General features: G+C 54.1%; 1 protein-coding gene across 1 annotated transcript in view; it reads left to right on the top strand.

Moving 5' to 3' along the window:
* The window catches only part of CACNA1E (calcium voltage-gated channel subunit alpha1 E), a 114,072-nt gene that overhangs the window by 23,203 nt on the left and 71,910 nt on the right, over positions 1–18,959 (top strand). The window contains exons 3-7 of the mRNA XM_074832939.1: positions 2,381–2,486; positions 2,933–3,072; positions 13,927–14,030; positions 14,851–15,003; positions 15,314–15,495. Coding sequence (XP_074689040.1) covers positions 2,381–2,486; positions 2,933–3,072; positions 13,927–14,030; positions 14,851–15,003; positions 15,314–15,495 — 685 coding nt within the window. The remainder of the gene's footprint in view (positions 1–2,380; positions 2,487–2,932; positions 3,073–13,926; positions 14,031–14,850; positions 15,004–15,313; positions 15,496–18,959) is intronic.

The following is an 18,959-nucleotide window of genomic DNA, read 5'->3' as shown; positions in this document are numbered from 1 at the left end:
CCACACTTCTCATCTAGGCAAATGTGCCTAGCGCCTGGGGAGCTGGCTGCACCGCCCCACTAACACGCTGTTTTCTTTTAAGCCTGTGCTAATTGCTCGCAGACTTGCAGGAAAATGAAACAAAAAGACCCCAAATAGGCCGGTGGCTCAGGGCCAAGCACCACAGTCTGCCTATCAGCTGAGGTGTGCAGCCAGAGGTGGGAAGCAGGGAAAGTACGTGGCTTTTGCAGGAGGCATGCAATGAAATCTTCACTTGTATTAAGCCTTGGAGGAAAACTTTTGGGGTCTGGCCTCCCCACAAGCACAGGGAGCTGTTTGCGGTTCGTGCCCAGCTGGCACCAAGGTCCAAGCCCACAGTGAGCTCTGCAGCGGTCTCTCTTTTGGTTTGCCTTTAACTTAGCAACCATTAATTTTGCTGAGTGGCCTTTTAAATGCCTTGGCTGAATCTTTCCTGGCTCTTCTCCCTGCCGGACTAAATACATCCCAGCTCCTGTGGGCTCTCCTTGGCTGGCCCTCCTGGCCACCTCTCCCGGGAGCTGCTCTGATTCCCAGCCCCGCTCCCACCTTGCCCATGTGCTGCAGCGTGCACGGGGTCGCTGCTGCTGGGTTTGCTGCTGCTGGGCTCATTTCATGGTTTCCAGTTTCCCATGTTCGTGGCCAGCACGGGGATGTCTTCTCTTGCCCATGGGCTCAGGGCCACTGGTTTAAAGCATCTCGCTGTAGTCAGCAGCTTTGGCAGCCAAAAAGCAAAGTTGCAAAAGAGAAAATCATCCCTTTTCCTGGGGGCGTTTGACACCTCCTGGCCTGAGCATTTCGAACCTGAAGCTGCCAGGTCTGGAGAAGCCCAGTGTGATGGGGAAGGGCTCAGCTTGGGATGGCAGGAGTATGGATGATTTCTTTATGGGCAAATCACATCCCCTTTCCACAGATGAGAGCCTTGGGAAGGTGGCAGTCTCCTCCCGGGGTGGCTGCTGATGCTGGTGGTGATGGTAATATAGCTGTGGGGTTTTGACATGGAGGGAGGGGAGGAGGAGTGTGCTGCCTGCTGATGAATATCACCTCATTTTGTTATTGAGGACAACAGAGCTTTTATTGCAAAGATGTGGTAAAGATGGATGGGAAGTCAGAAAGATGTGGCTGTCCTGTCATTTGGAAGTGCTTTGTTTTTGGGGCTTGGCAGCAGGCCAGGCAGGAGGAGGGAGATCCATGCCCCCACCTCGCTCCCAGCAGCCCCTGTGAATCAAAAGGCAGGAGGGAGCTGAGTTTGGGGTGCTTTCCTGGGCATCAGCCTGCCCTTTCCTCTGCCTCCCCACTCACTCGAGTCCTCAGATGCCAGCATCTGCTGCCACTTGTCCTTGCGTGGGGCTGCTTCTGGAGAAAGGTGTGTAAGCCCTCGACGCAGTTGTAGGATTTAGGGTCCTCGTAAGGGTCCAATCAGATCCTGTAGATAAGGTGCTGCTACCCCTTGGGGTCTCGCTGAAGCGTGGCTGAGCCAGGATGTCTCCATAGGGAGTTTCCACCCTGTTTGAGCTGAAGCTCAGACCCAGGTGTCATCAGTGTCTTGAGCTGCAAGTGCTCAGCCTGTGCTCTGCAGCTCCCAGTGCTGCCTGGGCTTCCCCTGCCACCCGCAGGGTGCTTGGCAAGGGACCCTGGGTTCCTAGGGCATGTCCACCTTGCCAGCGTGGGGCACAGGGTGGGCTGAGTCAGGTCAGATCCTGAGGACCTGCTAGGGATGCCCTGTCCTCGGGCATCCTCCACCTGGGTCCCTCCCACGGGGATGCTGTAGGACCAGGGCTGCTGACAACCCGTGACACACCCTCTCTAAGCCCCATCTCTTGCTGCTTTGTGATGGAAGAGAGAAGGCAAGTAGCAGAGCCATGGCATGTAGGGGCATGCTAGCCCTGGCCACCAGCATGCCATGCCAGGGAGAGCCTCCCTGACCCTGCCAGGGACCATGCCAAACCCTTTTCTAGATGAAGCCTGGCCTGGTCAGAGCCTGACTGTCCACCTTCATACTTGTGTCCATCTTCTGGGCTCCCACCACAAGCAGCATGTCTCTCCCAAGAGAGTTCACAGCCCAGCAAAGGCCATGTCCCATGTTAATGTCCCATGAACTGGGGAAGGAGGTGATGAGGCTCAGCAGGTCTCTGGTGAGGAAGGTCTTGGGGGCTCTTGGTTCTCATCACCTGCCTCATTTCCAAACAGCACCAAGGTGGGCTTCACCCTCCTGCCTAGGAGCCATGGGAGGTGAAAGCTGGGCTCTGTGTGTGCGTGTTGCTGTGGGGAAAGCAGTGGTGGCAGCTGATGAGCAGGTGAAACGAGGGGTGGGCAGGGTTGGGGACATCATCCACCTCTTCTCTGCTCCTTAACTTCCCTCCACTCCCTTTGAGTACATGATCCTGGCGACCATCATTGCCAACTGCATCGTGCTGGCTCTCGAGCAGCACCTCCCCGAGGATGACAAGACGCCTATGTCACGGAGATTAGTAAGTATCCTGTGTCTGTCCCTCTCTGCCTTGTGTCGGGGGTTCTGGAGGGTGAGTAGGGGCATCAGCCAAGGGGAGCCACCACATCCTACCAGCCAATTTCTGGTTTCGGGGTGGTAGGGCATGAGGTTTCCTCTGGGACCAGCTCCTCCAGCCTTCCTGGGGCTGCTGTTACATACTCTCCCTCAGTGGAAAGGCTTCAGAAAGGTTTAAGCCCCTTAAAAAGTGGGGTAGGGAAGGGAGACTGGGTAACTTGAGTGGGTCATAGCCACACTCTTTTTATTTCCAAGGTTGATGCTGCCTGAGGAAGGGCTGGAAAGGCTCCCAGAGGAGAGGATGGGGCTGGGGAAGGTGGGATGGGATGTGAGTGGGGTCAGTGTGAAATGGCTGGTGCTGTGTTTGCCAAGTATCCCCCTCTCACTTTGTCATTGGTTCCCCTCTGGCAGGAAAAGACGGAGCCCTACTTCATCGGGATTTTCTGCTTCGAGGCTGGGATTAAGATCGTGGCTTTGGGGTTTGTTTTCCACAAGGGCTCATACCTGCGCAATGGCTGGAATGTCATGGACTTCATCGTGGTCCTCAGTGGGTGAGTTGGGTGGTGTGGGGCCATTGGTGGGGTTGGGCAGCCGGGCACGGGGGCTTGTCCTGGTGGGGACATGAGCTACAGGACATGGGGCAAGGACCTAGTTTGCTGTTGTCAGAGGTGTTCATCCCAGTGAGGGAGGGAGGATGGTTCTCTGAGCTAGAGGCTCCTGTGTTGGCTTTGCTGTGGGCAGCTGATGGTGGGACAAGGGTCCCTGCTGGGTGAGGAGGGCTGGCTCATGTCTAGCTTTTGTCGGCTAGTGGCCTGGCATCTGTCACCCATCTGGGCATGGGGTGAGGTGAAGATGAGGTAGGAGCATGGCCTTACAAGCCACTGGATGTGGTCTGGCAGAAGTTTTGGTCAAACCCTACATGGGAAGGGAGAGAATCTCTTCCTTTTGCTTTCCCAAGCACTTTCCAGCCTTGGCCCAGAGCTGGGGGTTTGGGAATGAGGTCTGGGTGGGGATGCGTTCCCAGGTGGTGCTTACTCAGCATCCCAGTGTGCAGCAGTGATGCTGGGGGTGGTGGCACTCGGAGTTTGACGGGTGCTGGTTGTGTCACTGGTGGTGTCACCTGCCAGGGACATGGCCCAGATTTGAGTTCTGCTTGTGGTGTGATGGGCTGTGCTGGTGACATAGAAATGAGCAGGGGCATTTGGGCTTGTGTTAGCCAACACTGGCAATCAGTTTGAACAGAAGCCCCTCAGGGTGACCCCACCCTGGGCCCCTCACTGTGTGGAGGGCAGGTGGGTGCCTGCAGCCACTGAGGGACCCCTGAGGAAGGGATGCCTAGATCGTGGCCATTTCTTTTTGCATGCTGATGGAAACACCACATTCAGAGGAGCTGGTTTGATGCATATAAACAGATGGTGTCTGTGAATCTCCTAGCTCTTCATGAACTCTGCTGGGTGTAGAGTAGCTGCAGAGCCAGCTGGGAAACTGGGGCATGGGAGCCGGGTGAGATACTTGGGGTCTCTGAGTTGCTTGCTGCACAGTCCTGTCTCTTGGCTTGCAGGGTGGTGGCACCATGTGGGACATGACACCTGTTTGGGTGTTCGGAGGAGCCTGGTGCTGCCAGGGATGTGGTGATGGGTGCTGCTTGTCCATGGTTGGAGAGGTGTGAATTGGGCCTGTGCTTGAAACAAGGCTCGAGGAGAACGTGGCCAGGAACTCTTTGACTCCCTTGATCCAACGCAGACCTGGATGGCCTCGCTGGGGAGTGGGACCATGTCTGCCTGTGAAGGCAGGGTGTCTTGGTGTGCTGGTGGTGGGGTGTTGCTTCGTGGTGGGCAGCAAACAGGCTGCCTGCGGGTGGTGCAGCCATCGTACAGGATGCTGCTGGCTCTTCTGCATCTGCATAGTGCCTCTCGAGGAGAGCTCCTGGCCAGGTGGGCTCGCTGCTATGGGGAGAGTGGCTGGGCACAGCTCCTGGGCTGGACAAAGGTGGTCACATCTTTGGGAACAGTGTGGGACATGTGTCACCCCTGGAAGCAACAAGGGGGGAATGTCTTGGCCTCACTGTGCAGCTGCGGTGCTGGGCTGAGTGTGCAGAAAGAGGCCAGGTGGCTGGGAAATGCCCATCGGCTGTCTCCTGGCCTGGGCATCCTTTGGGGCCTGGGCCAAGGGGAAGGACTGGGCTGGGAGGAGTTCGCTGCAGACCTCTCCCTGCCCTCCCCATGGCTCTGGGCAAGCTGACTGTAACCGAACCGGTGCTGAGTCAGCATTCAGCAATTACTCACTTGCAAAAGCCTTGCCAGCTCTCTCAGTGCCATGCCGGGCCCCGTGCCAGGGAATCAATTGTCCATGAAGGACTGTTAATGCCATGCCAGCCACCCTGCCAGGAGATGCCCAGGTCTCCCCAACACTGCTGGTTATGGGGCGCAGCCCTTTGGGGTCTGCTTCATCACATCACTGCCCTTGCACCCTGATCTTTGCTCCAGCAGGATGAAATCCTCTCTAAGAAATGCCTGGTTATGTGCCAGCTCTGCCCTAGCAGCGCTGGTGCCCACTGGCCTGGGCTCACCAGGCTTTCAGGGTGAATTCTGTTGTATGGTGGACGGCAGAGGCAACCCACAAATATTCATCCTGGACCAGTTTTGGGGAGGATCAGGTCACTGGGGGATCAGCTGGACCAGGTTATGGGCTCCTCTGTGCTGTTCAGGTCTTGCTTTTGCCATGCTGTGTCGACAGAGCTGCTGTTCTTCGGCACCATGGTTGCGCCTCCCTTGCAAGAAACTCTTGCCTGTTTGATCTGCGGAATTATTGGCAAATTTCTTCAGCAAATAATCCTTGGCTGGCAAATGACTTGCAAACAGCTTGTGGGAGAGGGTTTGCACTTGGCGGTTCATGCTGTGTCGGTTGCGTAAGGCGGGTGGTGAAGACTGCACGGAGGATGTATGCGGGTGACCGACGGATTCAGGCTCATCTTTGCGGACTAAAACTTTACACTTGATTAATATGTGAGTGTCTGGACACAGACTATCAAGCTTAGGAGAATTAATGGTCATTGGAATATTGTTGCAACTTAGCAAGAGGGAGTGTCTGTGGTGGAGGGGATGTTGTGAGCATCAGAGGTGTAGGGTAGTGCTCGCCTCAGGATGTGCTGACCGGTTTGGGATGCTGATGCACCCCATGATGATGGACCAGAGAGGATATCCATGTGAGCAGGACCACCCACCCCAGGATACATCCCTGATGGACCTAGAGAGACCCAGCATCATGCTTGCTGGGCCTTGTCCCTCCAAAGGTGACACAGGGTATTACTCTTCCTTTCTGGACTTATTTTTTGCCACATATCTGATGGGAGAGGTGTTCAATGCAAGTGGCATCATGGCCCCAGACACCGTGTTGGGGTTTCCGTGAGCAGTGGGATATCCTGAGCACCTTCTCCCTGGTGTAAATTATCCTAAAGAGGGGCTACTGCCGTGAGCGGCCTCCTAGGACCCTGTGCAGGAATGGATGACACTGACTTGGGTTCAATTGATGTTTGCTTCTTGTGTCAATAAATCCAGATTTTTTTCATCTCAGTGGAAATCGACGCCCACCTAAAACTCCCTGATGCTAAAGCTTCCACTGGGGAACTAATAGTCACATTTGTAAACCCGCTCTGTTTATAACCTGTGGTTTCCAAATCATCAGTGCTGCCTGAAAAAAACAGTCTGTTCTCCCCCAGCTAAAAATATTTTTATCAGAAAACGTGCATAAAATACCTTCATTTGTTCTGAGGCAGAGCCAGGGAGGGGAACATCTGTGTTTCCCCTGGGACTTGGGAACGTTCGCCTTGCCCATGCATTAACCAGAGCTGTCTGGGTGCTGAAGCTGGACTTGTGACCTGCTCGATGCAGCGTGTCCTGGACCAAAAAAGGGGAAAACTGATCAGAAATGGTCAGAAAGGGCAGTGGGAGCTTGGCAACCTCTTAATTGGTGGTCCTGAGAGGGTGAGGTTGAAGGAGCTTTAGCCATCAGAAACTGTAACATCAGCTCCCTGGGTGCCATGAACGTAACAAGTGGAGAACGAGGACCCTATACCACCATGCATTGTCCTACAGCATATTTGAAGGTGCTCATGGAAAAAGAAGGGTTAAACTCCCTCTGCAAATATCCAGGTGGGTGTGTGCTTCACACACTCCAATGCCTGAGCATCATAGCACTGTGTTGGGTTTTTTTATAGCAGTTGCAGCGGTAATACAATAACATGTTACGTGAGAGGTGAAGGGGTGGGGGAACACTTCTAACAATGAGAAAAAAATCAAAATGGAAATCAAAAGGCCCTTGTGAAGTTGAGCTGCTCAGGAGCCAGGGAAGCAGCCACTGTAAAACCAGCATAAATACACTGGGCTTACTAAAAGGAAGAGCTGGCGTCAGGGTTTTTCGGAGGGTTTAATAACAGCCGCTACACCTGGATGCCTTTTGTGAAGCCCTTAGGCACTGTGGTTTTCATTAAGGGATTTTGTGGGGTGGAGCGTGGCCAAGGGAAGGCAGGAATGAATGATTGCCAGCGGTTCCTGCAGTGCCCTTAGCAAACCCAGAGCTGACCGGACGGGCACAAGCCTGTGCCAGCAGAGGAAAGCCCAGCTCTCCAAGCTCGGACAGCTGGCCTGAAAAACAAAGTCCTCTCCCTGCAAAGGCAAGCGGCAGTCCTGATCCTGGCTTCTCCCTCTGACCTCCTGGTGAAATCCTGTGCACACCCATACCCTGATTTTTTGCTGTGGCTCAGATGAAGCAGGAAATCGTGGTTCCTAGGAGGCTGCTTCCCTCTGTGCTGTGGGGTTGCAACATGAACATGGGAATGAGGAGGGCAGGTTGGCTTGTTTCTCATTGTGGTGCTGCCTGGATTTTGGGATGACCGTCCTGGAAAGTGCCTGGTGGCCTTTTCACAATTCCCCTGAGCTCCCCCAGGGCAGAGGAGAGGATGCTTTGCCCTCTGGTATTTAGTGCACCTTGTGCAACCCAAGTTCTGCGAGCCTTAGGTGGTCTCTTTTGATCTTGGAGGTCCAGAGATGGAGCAGGGGGGTCCTTGAACAGGCACTGGCAGCAGCTCTGTGCAGGAATATTCATATGCTGCATCCCCTCATGGTTTGGGGTGCTGGTGCCCAGCAGTGTGCCTGGCACTCCATGCATGTGTGAGAGGACACACATGTACACGTGCACACTCAGACTTGGAACAGACTCTTTCCCCACCACTGACATCTGCGTTTTTCTAACCGAGGGAGTACAGCGCACCTCCAGGCAAGGAAGCCTGGGCGAGTGGGCAATGAACCTTGGAGAACAAGTGTTATATTAGAGCACAAAGGCAGCATCCCAACTTGATTATTCTGATGAAGCTGTTAGAAGAAGTGTTGTCCTATAGGATAAACCAGTAAAGTCGAAAAGCAGAGCAATGCTTTGATCACACCAGACAAGACTTTTTTTCCTCTTCCCTTCTTTTCCTCTCATGAATGGTGCCAGTCTCCAACCTGATGTCTGTCCCATTTCCCACCCCTTTCCCAGCTCTTCTCTTCCAGGACAATTAGTAAAGTGTTTGGTCTTTCGTTTGGATGAATAATTAATTCCACAGCTTTGTGAATGATTCATGTGCCATATGCCATGGCGACGGGATGTGCCTGACATTGGCACCTCGTACAAAGGCCAGTGCTGTTTCCCCGGCCTGGTGAGGGGATGGGGTGAGTGATGAGGGAGAAGGCTTTGTGCTGCAGGGGATGGGTGGTGGTGGGACCTGAGGGGACCCCCGGGCAGGCAGACCCCTGGCTCTGGGGGAGGCAGGCATCCCGCCTTCCCCTGGTGCAGGATCCGGCCCGCGTGCTGCTCACGCGCTTCACCCCGGCCTTCCCAGCTCCTCTTCCCGCTGCCGAGTGAGTCAGTCCCTCCTACGCCACTGCTGGTCCCCGAGGGCATCGCCTCCCCTCCCAGGCACCCCTCGAAGCCCCGACACCCTTTCAGAGCTCTCCCAGGCTGGGGTGAAGCCCTCATCCTCCCATGGGGGTTAAAGCCTTGGGCCAAGATGCAACCTCCCCATGTACCATTTCTTCGCACTTCTGTGGACTTTGCTCTGGGAGAGAAGGTGTGGGGTAAAAGCCTGGCTTGAGGGAAGGGGAAAGGGATTATTTTCCTCCACATCCTCATTTGGGGAGGTGGTATCACCCAGGCTTGAGTGAATAACCCTGGGGTTTTCAGACCTCTCCTTTCGCATGAGTTCAGACAGCTCCTGCCGTGGTACACAGTCACTATGCTGTATCTTTCTTTGTGGGCCAAACTCTCCAGTCTCCTGGCAATGACTTTAGGTTTCCACCAGGACCCATTTGTGCAGTTAGTTGCACCAACATCCCCCCCCCCCTGCCAAATCCTGCATCTGCTGAGAGGCAGATTCCTCTCGGGGAGGAAGGTGCAGGGTTTGGCCAGTTCTCAAGGTGCAGAGGGGATGCTCTCATATCCTAGCGGCATCTCCAGGAGGAGGTGGCCTTGGGAGATCATTTTGTTCCCCTGACTGAAGGCTGGTGAAGGCAGATTTTGTCACTCACCCTCATCACACCTTGCAGAGAATCATCAGTGCCCAGTTCAGGGCTCTCAAAGCTGCCACGAAAGACGGGATCAGCAGCTTTGCAGCAGTGCAATCCACTTATGTCATGGCCCCGAAACCTAGAAAGAGAAAGTGAAGATGATGGAGGCTTTGAGGTTGCTCTGAACTATGCTGTGGGCAGGATTTAGACCTGCTGTCCCTATCCTTTGGCATCTCCAAAGCAGGACCACTGTGCTCTGCTGGGGCATCCTCAGGGTGGACGACCCAATCCAGAGCAGGGTTTGGACTCAAGAGCCTGAGTACATCTGGCTATTTGTGATGCTCTCTGCAGTGACGGGAGGGATTGATTCACTAGAAGAAAAGGGCAAGAATGGGGTAAATTCTTCAGGTAACTTACTTTCCATGAGCCGTTTGACCAATGTATTAATTATGTAGTCTCCCTCATAGAGTCAGGTGGCAGTGCAAGCCTCCAGGGGCCCTTCTACTTAATTATAAATATTAATTTGCACGTCAGCCAGCCAGCCAGCACCCTCCCTGCCCCAGATTTTGAGCTGAGATTAGTCTGTCTCGGCCGAACCCTCCCTCCACTCAGCACACCCTGGAGCTGCCCTTTGCTGGGACGGCTTGTCTGCATGTGCCTCTGATGGAAATGTCAAGAGATGTTCAGTTTGGGGTGGGGGGGATAAATTGAGGGTTGAGCTGATCATTTAGGGGTTCAGCCTTTGCTTGTGGTCCCTGGTGAGAAGCCCTTTGCAGCGTGCCCTGAGCTGTGTGTGCTGTCCCCAAGGGCTGGGGCTCTAGAGCTGCTGGTGCTACTCCCAGTGGGATGATGGGGACAGGAGCAGGTGCGATGTGCAGCCCCTGGCACAGGCAACAGAGGCATGGTGGGTGCTGTAGTGTGTGATAGTGCCCCAGTTTGGTGCTGGTTCTGTGCTAGTAAAAGGGCTTTGTGTGGGGGCAGGGTCACTGAACATCGCTCGTGGTTTATTCTAAGTCCCAAAGAGCAGAGTCATTTTAAATATGTGTTTTGGTTTTTTTTTTTTTTTTTTTTTTTTTTGCTTCCCCCCTGGGAAAAGAAATGTATAGGTGCAGGTCTTCAGCTGGAGGCGAGGGCGTGTGCTGTGAGCTGGAGTGGTGCCCGAGGGCTGAGCATCGCTCTGCCGGCAGCCAGCCCCAAAGCCTGCAGGTGCGGCGGGCCCAGCGGGAGCTTGCCCTTTCCTCTGGAGCCTGTAAATAAATAAAATAAAATAATCATCCTGGTTGCAAACACTAAGCACTGCATTTTTTTTTTCTTCTCCAAAAGCATGTTTTTGTCTGCTAGTGATTGCTCACTATTCAATTATACTTTGGGGGATTAACATATATTTCCCATCCTGCCTCCTCTCTCATTTGCATTCTTCCAATAGCTCCTCTCTGCTCTTTTCTCCACCTTGAAGTCTCTCTTCCCCCTTTCCTCTGAAGAAGTAAAACTAACCCCTTTGCCTGGGTGACCTATAAAAACGCCTTCACTCTTTTTTTCTTCTTTTTTTCTCCGGTACATATGATGAAAAGCATGAGATCATTGGGATTTTTATAGCCCAATCTGGCAGCTTTTTCAAATAACTTGGATGGTGAGATGTAATTTTAGTTTGGGTCCTTGCCTAAAAATAAAGAATAATTATTAGCACGTCAGACGTGGATAGTGTAAGTGTTTGAAAAGGGTTTAAATTGTTCTACAGATACCGGAGCTGCCACCCTGTATCAGCACAAAGGTCTGTCACAGCCTCAGTCCCATCTTGGGGCCGTGCATCCTGAGTAGCTGTAAGAAACTTAATGTGTGTCAGTAAATAAATCAGAAATAGGTCTTGCTGGATGATATGGGTGGCTCTCTGCAAATGAAAAAAAAGGCAGGCTTAGAGGGTTAATAAGTAATTAACAGGTGAGATGCTGAAGTCCAAAGCAGGAAGGTGTGTTTTGAGTGTTGTATTTATTATTGGTGGTAAGGTGGTGGTGGTGTCTGTGCATACTAGTGAAGCCTGGCTATCAGGGAGAGGTGATGTCTGCTACTTAGAGCCATGGAAGGCCTTGGGAAAAGCAGACAGAAGCCAGGCTCATGTGCCTGGAAGTTCGCTTAGCTTTTTCCAGCATCCTCAACCTGTTTAAAAATGGCCCAGGGCTGCTGAGACCTTGCTTGGAGGCTCTGGGGTGCCTCGGGGCTCTGGGATGGATGAGTTTGGTGGGAGCAGCTCCAGCAGCATGTGCTCCCGGTGCATCCTACCTCAGCAGGAGCCACAGCTGTGCCCACAAAAGGATGCGCAGACACCTATTTCATAGCGGTGGGTCATCTTTGTTGTCGGCTGGGAGGCATGTCTGCGTTGCAACTGCCTCACTCTGGTGATCTGTCCAAACCTCCTTCTGAAAGAGCTCGTGATGTCCCTTGTCCCCCAGTGAGGACAGGAGCATGTCACCTAGCCACAGAGGAGTCCCATTCTTAGCAGCTAATTTAGAGCGCCGGGAAGTACTGCCCTGAAATCGCCTGAACCTTGCCTGAAGGCTCGGTGCGACGGCTCCTGAGCCCTTCAAACAAATCTGGGTTAGCGGAGGACTTTGCAGCCAGGGCGCTCTGCTCCCCTCCGCCGCGATGGGCAGCTGGTGATGGTCCTGCCCCAGGGAGGAGATGTGCAGTGGGGCTGGGACCGGTGACGGCTCCACCTCCGTCACTCCACCTGACTGCGTAGGACCGTGGCTTGTGCTGCTCTGTGGTGGTAGGAGAGTGCTGTCAATGCAACTCTGCTGCCAGGAGCCTTCCAGTTGGGCTTTTCACAGTGCTGGGCTTGCATTGGTGAGCCCTCAGGTGAAGGACTGGAGCCTGCATCCAGCCCAGGAACATCCCTGGCCCTCTGGAGATGCTGAGTCCCTGCTGGAGTTAGTGCAGGGGCTGCAAACCCCCTTTCCCCATCCCTTTGGGAGGCTGGTTGAACAGCAGGCATTGGGACGTGAGGAGCAAAAGCTGAAGGAGGGTCTCAGGATCTCCAGTGTGGCATAGGGTGCAGCTGGTTGAACAGCAGGCATTGGGACGTGAGGAGCAAAAGCTGAAGGAGGGTCTCAGGATCTCCAGTGTGGCATAGGGTGCAGCTGGTTGAACGGCAGGCATTGGGACGTGAGGAGCAAAAGCTGAAGGAGGGTCTCAGGATCTCCAGTGTGGCATAGGGTGCAGCATGTCCTCTATGCCAGTGTTTTGGGGAGTGCTGGGTTACTCTGCTCTCACTGGCAGGTTGCATGAAAGAGATGAAAGCGCCTGTGCTCTTCTCTCTCTCGTGTGCTACCAAGTGGCTATGCATTATCATATTTATTGATTTTGATCTTATAACCAATTTAGCAACGCAGCTCTCCCCAGCCTCTGGGTGCTCCTGACTTAATTAAGTCCCTTTTCTGCTTTCCCGTCAGCCCCGTGGGTAGCAGGGGGACGGGGTAAGGGGAAAGTGCCATCAAGGGTAAAAGATCCCCATATATATTGGGGATAAGCAGCCTGATACATGGGAATTTGTGGGTGATGCTAGGGTGATGCATCCCAGCTGCTGCTGGGGCCAGGCTTTGCAGCTGACCCCTTAACACTGGGGCAAAGAGGAAAAGGAGGCCAGAAGAGGAGTTGAAACAACCTGGTTTGCTGATGTGAGAGCATTTCTGCTGTTGGGGTATCCTAGGAAACCCAGCCGCCTTTCTGGAGGGGCAGGTTGGTACCTGCTGTACCTTGGGGAGAGGGGGAGAGAAAGAGTGCTAATTGCTCAGCGCGCCAGAGAGCTGCTCTGGCCTGTAATTAGATGAATTAGTGGAACAATGACCCAATTTCCCTCAGTTTTTGGATTGCTGCAAACAGCCCCGAGGTTGCTGCCTCCCTCTGTCCTGCTCTCCTCCCCATCTCCTCCTCTCCCTTCCCCTGCTCCTCCATTGCAGCCCTCCCTCCTCCTTCTCCTCTCCCAGTGCCTGGGGACTGAGCCCAGATGGGACAGGAGGCCACAAGCTCCAGCACCACTGTCTGTATTCCTGCAGCTCTGCCAGCATCCCTGAGCTGCACCATCGCCGTCCCCCTAGCAAGTACAGGGGCCCAGAGTATTTCCACTGCTGGACTTGGTGTGCACCAGCTCCCTTCTGCCCCAGTTTGTTTTCCAGAGATGGGCTTGCAAAAAATCTTTGTGTTTCAAAAGAAAACCCCTGGAGTCCTCCCTGTGCCTGCAGGTTGCCTTCCAAGGTCATCAAACTTTCATTACTATAGATTTTTGAATGTGTGTGAGGTTCTTGGCTCCTTCTCGGCAATCCCAGAGGTGGGGCTTCAAGAAAGCTCCATGTGTGGAAAAAAACACAGCAGCTGATGGCTGGAGGTGCTGCCAGGGGAGCATGGGTGACCATCAGGGGAGTGACCCCCATCTCTGGGGCACCGTCTCTGGTCCACGTACCACCTCCCTGGAAGGAAGGTTAAACACACACAACTGTGATGAACGCTGTGTCGGCAGCATTGAGACCCCAAAGTGTGATCACACAGCCAGGGTGATGGCCAGCACTGCGGTGTGGGGCTGTCCCCAGCCATCCTGGCATGTGGGGACATCATTGGGGGGCTGCCAGAGCTGGGTGACCCTTGGGTGGCTTTGGCTGACCGTAGTGGCCCGTGAACTTTGATACCAGCATCAAATGGACTTGCTGGCTTGTGGGGTTTTATGAGGTGTTGGCTCTCTGTACCTGCCCAGGGATATGGTCCTCCTTGTGACTTTCCCCATGGGGAACATGGACCATGGCTCATGGCTCTTGGCAGTGGGGTGGCCGAGAGCTCTGCCCAGGGTAACTCTGTTCTCTCCCTGTCTGCCCGCAGCATCCTCGCCACCGCTGGGACGCACTTCAACACCCATGTGGACCTGCGGACGCTGCGGGCCGTGCGCGTGCTCAGGCCTCTGAAGCTCGTCTCTGGCATTCCCAGTAAGTTGGATGCTCCTGGTCCTGCTCCTGGGGTGTCTGCACCTGTCCCTGATGTCCTTCAGAACAAGAGGAGCCCTCGTGCTGCCTCAGAGATGTAGAACACAATCAGGGAAGAGGGGGACGAACCTCCCCACGGAGTGAGGATTGTATGTGCCATCTTCCCAGCCACCCCTTGGGCAACCCCCAGGGGAGGATACTCTAGGATGGCGGCGTTTGGTGTCCCTGGATGACATTTCCCCTCACCCAGCCCACTCTGTGCTGGCACAAGGTTGGGCTCGGTGGCTCACTGGGGCCTGCCGGCAGCTCCACTTCCCTGGCCAGAAGGCAGTGGGTGGTTCCTTTCAGGACTGAGGTTTACTCAGGGGAGATTTTGGGGTTTTGCAAGATTTCATCTGCTGCCTCAGGGATAAATAAAGAAACCAGGCTGCTGCCACTGCTGGTTCTCCCGCCCCTCCTACCCTGGGCACTAACTGGGTGGTGTGCTGGGGGCAGTGTGGGGGGACAGAGCTGCATGAGCCACCTGGACTTGGTGGGACAAGGACAGGCAGGACATCAAAGAGGGGGCCAGATCCAGAAACCAGGCCTCCTGGAGCCTTGCTCTGCAGCCTGGCCCTCCCTGCTCCCCCTGGGATGGTGCTTTCTTCCATGGTCCTCAGCTGCCCGAAGGGATCCTCCGGGCTGTGCTGGCCTCCTGCATCTGTCTGATGACTGTCCATCCTCTCTGCTCACTGTCCTCCTCTTGCCAGAGGTGGGATGGATGTGCCCCAGGCAGGGTGTTCACATCACCATGCTAAGCTGTGCTCTTTCTTTCCCCTCCTAGGCCTACAGATTGTGCTGAAATCCATCATGAAGGCCATGGTGCCTCTCCTCCAGATTGGCTTGCTGCTCTTTTTCGCTATCCTCATGTTTGCCATCATCGGCCTGGAGTTTTACAGTGGGAAGCTGCACCGAGCCTGCTACACAAACAATTCAGGTGGGCAGAAGGGCTCTGCACCTGCACTGCATTCCACGGGTGGAAAACAGCCGGGGCAAGTGCATATAGCTATTGTGGGAAGCCCAGGGCTGAGAAGATCCTGCATTTTGCTTCATGCATGCAAGGCATCAGCCAGTTGCATTCAGGATGTCCCAGTTTCTTACGGGAGCAGTTTGCGTACAGCTAGGGCTAGTCCCAGTGGGGTTCCCTGCTCTGTCTCAAGCTCATCTGCGTTCAGACCCTTCCCCTTGCTTGTCCCCTGCCTCTCTCTTACCTCTGCCTCCTTTGGCTCTCTGCTGTGTGCTCGCAGGTGAACTAGAGGAGCTGGACCCCCCCCATCCATGCGGGGTGCAGGGTTGCCCCCCAGGCTATGAATGCCGGGAGTGGATTGGTCCCAACGATGGGATCACGCAGTTTGACAACATCCTCTTTGCTGTGTTGACCGTCTTCCAGTGCATCACCATGGAAGGGTGGACCACAGTCCTGTACAATGTGAGTAGTGTGCTCTGGGGTCTCTTTGGGCAGCTGGGCATGGGGATGGGGAGCCAGAGATGATATTTCTGTGTCCTGGAAACCTGTGAGATGCTGAGTTTCCTTTGTGATGGGGATGGGGTCAGTCCATCCTATTTTGGGTAGGAGCTGGAGAATAGAGAGGCATGTGTTACATGTAGAGCAAAGGCAGCTCTAAGGGTTTTGGCCCCCATCTCTGGGCTGGCTGTGTAACCTGTTGCAGAGAGCAAAACCTTTTGAGCACAGGCTGCAGCAAGCCTCCTGTGCGAGGGCTGTCCCTGGAGTGGGGGAGGTAGCCTTCCTTCCCTTCTCCTCCTCCTGTGCTCCCTGGGGCACCTCTGCAAGAGTGGATGCAGTTTCTGAGCACCACACATCTTCTCTCCCTGCGGACCAGGCGGTGGATGTGCCTGCATCCCTGCAGCGGCCTTGGGAAGCCCTGGAGCTGGGCTCAGGCCCCCTCCCCAGTGCAGGGACAGCATTTTGGTGTCCGATAGGGAGCTGGAACCTTTGGTGTTCATGCTGCAAACATCTGTTGGCATTGATGGAGCAAGGGAATGACTGGGTTGGGTTCCTGTGGTTTGCACTGGCTTGAGGTTGCTGATGCCCAAGCCCTTGGGGTGCCCAGGGAGCAACATGAGGGCAAAGCTGGAAGCAGGGGAAAAAAGCTACAGGTGCTCCCAAAGTGCAATATCTTTGTGGATGATTGGCCATATACATACATTTTAGTTTATGGGCTAGAAGCAACCATGCCAGTTCTATTCCCAGTCTAATTTCAGCATCAATTTTGGTGTTGCACCGGGAATGTTTTTATACCCTGGTTCCCATAATGCCTGGAGATCTGCAGAGTGGCATTGCTCTACAGGAGGCAAAGTGGATGGCTTGTGATGGGGAAACATGCTTTGGTAGTTACCTCATCACGAGCAGAAAGGCTGTTTTTTAACCCTAGGCGAAGGCACCATGCTGCCAGCTTGGTCCACCCCAGGGTCCTTCTGGGGTGCAGGATGGCGTGTGCAGATAGATGGACTGTGCAACCCAGACTGGGAGTGGAGAGGGGAGAGTTTATAGCAAGGGCTTGACCTTGCCATGAGGATTTGGTTTTCCTCTTCCTGAAGGAGATGGTGGTGTCTGGATCTTGCTGCTTTGGTGGGGGAATTAAGCAGGGTTGAAACCCTGCGTGTTCAGACTGAAAAAAACCCCATTTCTTGACTGTATCAATGGGTTTAGAGACTTAACTACAGCACCTATTACCCAGACATAATTAGTATATCAGGAAAGGTGAAATTCCTGCCTGGCGGTGTGGTTCCCCGGCCTTTAGCGTGGCTGGGCAGCTGATGCCTGCTCACACCGCCGTATGGCAGCCCGTGCATGCCCAGCTCTGCCCGTGCCTGGTGCCAGCACCTCGTTTCTTGTGTTAATGACTGGCTCTCTGCAAAAACCAGGGGCTGCTTCCATCGGCACTCCTCACGTCCCCTCCTCCCTGTCCTTCGGCACCTGCAGCAATTAGCAGCAGCGCTCCCCGTGCTAGAGCCCTGGTTGCAGTGTGTGAGAAGCCAGTGAGCTACACGGATGGGCAATTTATGGTCTGATTGACCTCAAGGGTTTGTACTGGCAGCTCATGAGAAAGTCTGGTCTCCTGCTGTTTGGGATGTCCTCACTGGGAAGGCCGGAGCTGGTCAGTTCGGTGTCTGGGATTTGCTGATACACCATCTGGATCTTACTGGAGGGTAAGGATGGGAGATGCCGCTGGGAGCGCCGAAAACCATGCTCTGCAGGACCTACCCTGTGGGATCCCCTGTTTACCACCATAGCTGCTAAATTAAGGGCTCTCTGGGACACTTGGGAGAGCCACAGCCCTGGTATCCAAATAATCTTCCCAGCACCAGTTGCAATGCCGGGCAGACACACTCTGTCATGGTGTCCCCAATGGCTGGGACCATAAGGTGCCTCCCTTTCCCGCTCCTCTGCAAAGAACCAGCTATTATTTACCTATAATGGAAAGGATTAGGGACCTTCCTTGGCTTTTAATTGAATGAGGGTTGGGCCCTTGGTAGTAAAACGCTGCTGACTCACTTTGGGAGGCGGCAAGGGACGGGCCCTGTTCCCAGCACTGTAGGGCTGTGCCTCCCGCCCTCCCTGGGGACAGGGACTGTCTCACAGAGTATTGCTAGGCTGCACAGGCTATGGGTGCTCAGTCTTTTTGCTGCTTGGAGGTGGAAAAATGGGCTTCTGCCTTTTTTTTTTGATAGAAAAATGAGACATATGCTTGGGGGGATGCGGTCCCTGGGGGATGCTGGAGGGCAGGAGTGGAAAACCACTGGGATGCTCTGCAGTCACCTTCATCACTCGGAGCAGCAAAGTAGAGCAGGCTCCCACTGCTAACCAGCATGGACCCTGTCCAGGGCATGACCCAGGTTTGGGGGATCGGTGGGGGTCTCTCTGCTTTCCCACCGGAGAAAAGAGATGGGAGGCTGTGCCCTTGCAGGTTAATGCCGCAGCCTTGCAGAGGAGAAGGAGATCACAGGAAAACCACTTTAGCAATCTCTCAAGGAAATTGCTTACCATAGAATTCCCACGTGTAACTGTATTGTGATTTTAAGATCCATTTTTCCACAATTTTACTGGCCTAGAAGCGTGGCTCCCAGAATTTGTAGATAGCATCACGAAAAGCTAATTGGCCCCTTGATACTTTCCACATGTGTTATTTCATAGGTGTGCTTGCCTTTTGCATTGTTTTCATCAGCCTTGCTTGTGTGAAATGCTGCCTTGCTAGGTATCAGTTAAAAAAAAAAAAAGCCATAAACTGTGGTGTGTTACAGTTTTCCAGCTCCTGTCCCTGGGAGGCTGAAGGAATTTCATTTCTTTTAGAGGGGAGTTTCAGCTTTGTGGCTCCTCTGGCTGTCTCTGCAGTCCAAAAGAGGGGCTAAGGAGCATTTTGCTTTTCTTCTTATTCTGGAGCAGATGCCCGTTCCCTGGGCTGGCTCGAGATCAAACCTGATTTCTATAGAGACCAGAGGGAAAAACAATGCTGGCAAAGAGGGTCACTGTCCTACTTCTCTGCCTCTGCAGGCGTGCTGGCATGGGACAGGGGCTGGGTTGCAGTTTTGTCATTAAACAGTCATGCTGGGATCTGGGAGGGGGTGGCAGGGCGGGTGAGTGGCTACTGGTGTGTGCCACGGGGCTGGCTGGCCACACCAGTGGTGCTGGTTAGCTTCGTATTCTCAGCCTGGCTCCCCTGGTCCCGGAGAGCAAACAGGAAAGGAGTTTGAAATTGCGGTTTCTCTTGAAACGCTGACTCGAGAGGCTGTATTTATTCCCTGAGATTGTTTATTTGCTTTCCCATTTGGAAGTGCTCAGCCACTGTGCTTGCAGGTAGCGAGGAGGAGCCTGGCTTGCCAGGAGCTGCCACTCTCCTCTTCCCCCCACGCTGCCAGGAGCTGAGATGGGAA

Source organism: Strix aluco, chromosome 8, assembly GCF_031877795.1.
Source record: "Strix aluco isolate bStrAlu1 chromosome 8, bStrAlu1.hap1, whole genome shotgun sequence".
NCBI lineage: Eukaryota > Metazoa > Chordata > Aves > Strigiformes > Strigidae > Strix > Strix aluco.
This window is presented reverse-complemented; position numbering and strand designations above follow the sequence as displayed.